This window comes from Neoarius graeffei, chromosome 24 (assembly GCF_027579695.1).
Source record: "Neoarius graeffei isolate fNeoGra1 chromosome 24, fNeoGra1.pri, whole genome shotgun sequence".
NCBI classification, from domain to species: Eukaryota; Metazoa; Chordata; class Actinopteri; order Siluriformes; family Ariidae; genus Neoarius; species Neoarius graeffei.
In genome coordinates this window covers 28235694-28242960 of record NC_083592.1, presented here as the reverse complement: position 1 = coordinate 28242960, position 7267 = coordinate 28235694, and the positions used below count along the sequence as shown (strand labels likewise).

Genomic DNA, 7267 nt, shown 5'->3' with positions numbered 1-7267 from the left:
CATTATATCCAATTTAATCCACTGAGCTCATAATATTGAAATATATTACTTTGATAACCACACATTTATATTTATCTGAAATTCAAAAAGTGTTTTGTCTCAGTGTTCACATTTTAAAATTCATATTTTCAACAACAAAATGTAAAATAAAATGAGCATCTACACAGATCAGCTGTAACATTAAAACCACCTGCCCAGTATTGTGTAGGTCTCCTTTGTGCCACCAAAACAGCTCGGACCTGTCAAGGTATGGACTCCACAAGACCTCTGAAAGCGTGCTGTTGTATCTGGCGCCAAGATATTATCAGCAGATCCTTTAAGTCCTGCAAGTTGAGGCCTCTACGGATTGACTTTTGTCCAGCACATCCCATCAGATTGAAATCTGTGGAATCCGGAGGCCAAGTCAAGAGCTTTGTCATGTTCTTCAAACAATACCTGAACAATTTTTGCAGGCATGGCAGGACGCATTATCCTGCTGAAAGAGGCCAGCGACATTGGGGAACGCTGTTGCCATGAAGGGGTGTACTTGGTCTGCAATGTTTTTTTTACTTTGACACATGTCAAAGTAACATCCACATGAATGCTAAGACCCAAGGTTTTCCCAGCAGAACATTGCCCAGAACATCACACTGCCTCCACCAACTTCACTTCTTCCCATAGTGCATCCTGGTGCCATCTCTTCTTCCCCAGGTAAGAAACACACACGCACCCAACCATACACAATGTTTAAAAAATAAATAAATAAAATAAAGTGGAGGGAGGGAGGGAGGGAGGGAGGGAAGGAAGGAAGGAAGGAGGGAGGGAGGGAAGGAAACACCCATTGCAATTCATCAGACCAGGCCACCTTCTTCCAGTGCTCCATGGTCCAGTTATCGTGCTCATGTGCCCATTGTAAGCGCTTGTTGGGGTGGACAGGAGTCAGCATGGGCACCCTGACTGGTCTGGAACCACACAGCCCCATTCACAGCAAGCTGTGATGTACTGTGAGTTCTGACACCTTTCTATCATAGCCAGCATTCACTTTTTCAGCAATTTGTTCTACAGTAGCTTTTCTATGGGATCAAACCAGATGGGGTAGCCTTCGCTGCCCAAATGAATCAGTGAGCCTTGGGGGCCCATAACTCTGTCACCGGTTATCCTACGTTGGACCACTTTTGGTAGGTACTAATCACTGCATACTGGTAACACCCCACAAGATGTGCCATCTCAGAGATGCTCTGACACGGCCAACTATCCATCACAATTTGGCTCATCAAAGTCACTCTGATCCTCAGACTTGCCCATTTCTCAATCACATCAACTTCAAGAACTCACTGTTCTCTTGCTGCCCAATATTATCCCCAGCCCTTGACAGGTGCCATTGTAATGAGAAAATTAATGCTTTTCTCTTCACCTGTCAGTGGTTTTCATTTCATGACTGATCAGTGTATATTCACAAAGGTTTTTTTTTTTTAAGTGTTTACAAATTAAGGTTCAGCTATTCCTGGGGTGCCATGGTAATGGCCCGCAGGCCGGATACGGCCCGATTGGTCATCACATCCGGCCCGGTGGTTCATGAGACTTTTTTTTTTTTAAATAATAAATTAATAAAACTCGAATGTTGTGGGGTTTTTTTTTCGTAATGATTTTAAATCTAATGTTTCAATTTGATTCCATTTTCGTGTAATCCATCGGTTCGTTTTTAGCTGCTCTCTGCTTGCTGCAGCACGCGCAGGTGCAATGACCCGGATTTAATGTAGAGTAGGCTAGTTGTTGCTCGTTCACAAGCAACAACAGTCTAAAAAGAGAAAAGTTGATTCTGAGGGTCGCATCTTTCAGGAAAAATGGAGAGAGAAATACTTTTTCTGGGAAGTAGGGGGAAAACCTGTTTGTCTGATTTGTTCGCAACAAGTGGCTGTACCGAAGGAATACAATGTCAAAAGACATTACGAGACCCACGCCGACAAATACAGCCAATTCACCGGGCAACGCAGGACTGAAAAGCTAAATGAGCTTGCCTCAAACCTTCAAAAACAGCAAGCAGCTTTCTCAAAGTCTCGAGAGACACATGAAGGTTCGTTTTAATATCATACATCATCTTCAGTTCTCCTTTAATGTTAAATGCAGCTGTTTTCAAAGAGGGGTGTCTCAATATCTTTGTTGTACATTTTATTTCATGTTAGGGGCAGTGAAGGCGAGCTACATCATCGCGTGGGAGATCGCAAAAAAGTGTCCAAGCCATTTTCGGAGGGTGCATTCGTCAAGGATCAATACGCATCTGTTGGAATCCAATCTTTCTATCAGTCATTGCCACCAGAGTACCCAATTATCACGGCCTTTGCCGGTAAAATACTCTGTATGTTCGGGACAACATATTTATGTGAACAGGCATTTTCAGTAATGAATATTAATAAATCGAAACTGCGTAGTTGTCTGACCCATGGACATCTCAACGATGTCATGAAAATAGCAACTGCCCAGAGTCTGTCCCCCAATGTCGACAAGCTGGTAAAAAGTAAAAGACTTCTGGCTTCCACATGTAAAATGTAGCTGGTATTTCTCCCCCATGTAACCTTGTGCTGTGTGCTTGAGGGGGAATAAACAGGATGGGTGTGTGGAAATATATGTGGGACTTGACCAGCAAAGTTAATGTGCCATCTGTAGTTTGTTTTTATTGGTATGTTCAGTCATATTTGGCTCTTTTAAACTAATGCTACTGGATATTTAGTCACTTGACCTATTGGTGGAATTATTTACCCTGGCACTTCTTCTTTCTTTTGACTCGTTTAGGCCTACTTGCCAATCGTTTTAATTGGCCTAATTAGGCCTATGCATTGACATGTTTTTGATGTGCAAGATCAATAAATCTGATCTAAGTCATTTACAGTTTACACTTGTGTTATTTGTGTCTTAGTCCATTTCTGTAGCATTTTTTTTTATAAATGTAGGCTACTTGCATGCTTAGACTGTCACATTTTCAGAGGGTAAATTGCTTTTGTCTGCCATGTTATTGTGCGCCTCATTTTGAGGCTATAGCTTTACAATTCTTTTTGGGCGTATAGGCCTTCAAAAATCATATAAAATAATGTCCTTTTGTTGAGTTAGTGTCTGGTCTTTTCAGGCCAAAAGTGTAATTCGGCCCCCAAGGTCCCACTTGAAAAAAATCTGGCCCCCTTACCAATTTCACCCTGGCACCCCTGAGCTATTCCGTTAATTCAAGTTTCAGATCTTCAGAAAACTGGTTGCTCATTCCAGATTTAGCCAGTTTAATTAATTTAGCAAAATTCACTTGTAATACAAGTTAAGAACCTGGGCTACTTATGGATGGACAAACTTGTATTTTTTTATTTTACAAAAGCGAATTTGAATATCTGAAAACTTAATTATACAAATAAACACTAAAAACTATATTAATATAGACATTCTATACATTTGAACTAGATAGAACTCGACGCCAATGGCGTCGATGGGGATGCCTCCGCCCGGTAGACTACACGCCTTATTAAGTTGTGATTTGGGGATGGACATTTGACCTCACAGTAATCTTGACCTGGTGAAATTACTTGTATTAGCCTTGGAGATATTGTGTTCACAAGGGTCTCGGACAGACATTTGACCTCACAGTGACCTTGACCTTAGACCTTTTTGATCTCAAAATCTAATGAGTTTATCTTTGTCCCCAAATACACAAATGGTGAAAGTTTGGTGAAATTCCTTTCATCTGCCTTGGAGATAGTGTTCACAAGGTTTTCGGACAGACATTTGACCTCACAGTGACCTTGACCTTAGACCTTTTGATCTCAAAATCTAATCAGTTCATGTTTGTCCCAAAGTGCACAAATGGTGAAAGTTTGGTGAAATTCCTTTCATTAGCCTTTGAGATATCGCGTTCACAAGGTTTCGGGACGGACGGACGGACGCACGCATGGACGGACAACCCGAAAACATAATGCCTCCTGCACCTTACGGTGGCGGAGGCATAAAAAATGTGAATATCTGAAATAAGACTACTCGATTAGTTCATCGAAAACAAACAAACACAAACTTGTGGTTATCAAAATAAAGGTCTCAATGCTACAAATTCAATGGAGTCTAAATTTCATTTTTAAGAACTTAATGGCTCTATTAAGCTTTAGGTCTTTTTTTTTTTTTGCCATAAATTCCCAGCCAAGCATGGACTGTATATTTATTCTGATAGCTTTAACACGCAAATAGAAATGCATGGGTGTCTAACCTGGCCAGAGCGATGGTGCGCAGGAGGCGCTCGGTGGTCTCAGACAGGTTCGACGGTACCAGGATCTCTACAGGTTGGATCCTCAGAACTCTGGCCTCCAGCTCTGAGCGAGATGTGTTATCTTTAAAACAGTCTACCATCACGTCACCAATGCTGGGCTGCACCACCTGAGGAACAGCAACATGCTATAATGAACGGAAAAACCTTTGTGCTGAGCAGACAAAAACCAATCACAGTGTTTTAAACCAATAAATGTGTTAGCTTTATTTACTAGATTACAGATGTCTTAATTACAAAACAAAAGTTTTCATTGCTTAAATGTAGTAAAATTACATTTGGATAAATGAAAACTAAAATTTAAAACGTGCTAAAAACAAAATTCCCTGATATTCCATGACCTGGACCAAGAAATACATCAAATCCCCTGACTTTCCATCTCTGGAATAGACTTTTTAATTTTAAGAACTCGTGACTTGGACTTGAGCGCTGATGACTCAGACTCGTGCATTAACTGCATTCGGACTCATCAATTGGAGACAAGGACTCAGATTTTTTTCTTTACTTTTTGTAACATGACATTTTGTGCAAGAGTGTCACACCTGCATGCCTTGGCGCATGCAGCAGATAGACTCTTGTGCGTGCGCCGTAAACGACTCCTACTTGCACAGGATTAAGGCGCAATTAGCGTGCCTATATAAAAACTGTGAAAATGCACTTACTTTGCAAAGTATTGAGTTGTGTTGCTGACACGTTACCGAGCCTTATTTCCTTGTTTTGTTTCCTGATCCCCGATTTCCTGTTTCTCGTCTTTGACTCTGCCGAGTCTACGATAGCCTGTTTGTACCTCGCTCGACCTACTGCCCGTTTCATCGTTTTACAATTTTGCCTTCTGGATTGTTTACCTGTATTCACTTGTATTAATAAACACACCTTGTGCACTTATATCCGTCTCCCAACCATCTCTAACAGAACAGTTCGCACTCCCTGACAAAGAGAAAGCACATTCACCTGTTCATACGTCATGTTCAGGAACAAACTAATGTTAATGTCGCTAAAACAGCCACTATCAAATGGTGTGGTTGGAGTCTTGTTGTCAGATTCGACTCAGATCAATAGTGGACTCAACTTGAACTCGACTCAAACGTTTTTTTAATGACCTGGACTTGAACGCTGGGGACTCGAGACTGGACTCGGACTCGAGGTTTAGTGACTCAACTACAATACTGGTTTATAGTATAAAATTTAAGACCATGTACAGGATAATAATAATTCAAAATTATTATTATATTTCAAATTCAGTTAATAATTAAGGCCTTAGATTTGCAAAATGTAAATGTCAGATAAAAGGATCCACAGACACCCCGCATATTTCTGTAGTATTTAGATTTATAAAATAAAAAACTCTTACCACCAAGCCAACAGTCGGCTCTTTACTCGGTTTCTCCCAGCTCTCACTCACACACATCAGGTAGCTGCTGGCTGTGTCCTGCACTACATCTTCAGCTTGCTCCAAGTCCCCTAACTTCAACAAGGGGTTCAGATCTGAAATAAAGTGAACAGTCAGTCCGTCATGGGGATGGATGAATGAATGAATGAATCTCACACACACGGATTAAAGCAAAAAAAAAAAAAATCCTGAGCCTGGACTTTTTAGATACATGCAAGCAACTCTATTCACCATATGGACGGTCGGTTGGAAGAGTTGGCACACAATATAGACCTATATATATATATATATATATATATATATATATATATATATATATATATAAAAAATGTTTTATGTGGTTGCAGGGGTCGTAATATGCGACATGAACACATTCACAGGGTCAAAAAGACTGCATGAACGATTGCAGACTAATGGCCCTTTTCCACTACCCTTTTTCAGCTCACTTCAGCTCGCTTCAGCCCGACACGGTTCGCGTTTCGACTACCTCAGGGCAGCACGACTCAGCTCGCTTCAGCCCTACTTAGCACCCAAAACTTGCATGGTTTTGGAGTGGGGCTGAAGCGAGCCAAACCGAGCTGAGTGGGGCTGGGGGCGTGAGGAGACACTCCCCTGTGCACTGATTGGTGAGGAGGAGTGTCCTCACACGCCCACACGCCCCGCGAGCACGCTGGGATCTGTAAACACCGTAAACCCGGAAGAAGAAGAATTACGAGAATTTCTGAAGCCTTATGCGCCTCGCCTCATCTATACGCTCTTGCCAGTATCTGTTGGCGTTGTCGGTGACAACAAGCCACAGCACCAAGACCAGCAACACTAACGACTCCATGTCCTCCATGTTTATTGTTTACTATCCGGGTCGTGAGACTACCGCTTAAAAGGTCACTGATGTCACCGTTTGCGCCTCCTAACGACATCACGTGACGTCCACCCACTTTCGCTAACTCCACCCAATGTGTCCACCCACTTCCAGCCAGCACCGTTCAGCGCGGTTGTAGTCGAAATGCAACTCCAACAGCCCCACTCAGCCCGACTCAGCCCAACTCAGCACGGCACGGCTCAGCCCAACTCAGCCGCGTTGGTAGTGGAAAAGCGGCATAAGTTTGACTTTTGAAAATGCAATACCAAAAACGGCCAGTAGATGGCAAAAGTGCACCTCACCAAAATATGCTACATGTAGCATTTAGGATTTCTTTTGATATCAAATTTTGCTGCTAAGCTTTGTCCTTAACAGGTTACAAATTGACCTACAATCACAAGGTGAACTGTTACAAGGGTATGTGAAATTCAGTCTAGCATTGGAAAAATAAAATCTTTGTAACCATTTAATTTAGGGTACATTAAAAGGACAGTGGTTTACTTTTTAAACAGTTTTAATAATTCAACAATTTCAACATTTCAATAACTTTTAACTTTGTTCATCAGAAATAATGGCAAATTAAATACACAGATATTAATAGAAAATAGAAAGTCAAGTGTATAAATAACATAAACATCAACTTCTACATGACGTGATAACTTAAATCAGATAGTTAGATTACTTAGATTCCCAAAAAGATCAGCTGGCAAGCTGATTTGAAATAGTCTGGCTAACGCGACTTCAAAGC

The 7267-nt window shown here is 41.4% G+C and overlaps 1 protein-coding gene across 3 annotated transcripts in view; it reads right to left on the bottom strand.

The window, feature by feature from the left end:
- Positions 1-7267, bottom strand: part of msh3 (mutS homolog 3 (E. coli)) — a 208319-nt gene that overhangs the window by 180602 nt on the left and 20450 nt on the right. For all 3 annotated transcript variants that reach the window (XM_060906976.1, XM_060906978.1, XM_060906977.1), the window contains exons 7-8: positions 5622-5755; positions 4214-4380 (exon numbers count right to left, since the gene is read on the bottom strand). In XM_060906976.1, coding sequence (XP_060762959.1) covers positions 4214-4380; positions 5622-5755 — 301 coding nt within the window. The remainder of the gene's footprint in view (positions 1-4213; positions 4381-5621; positions 5756-7267) is intronic.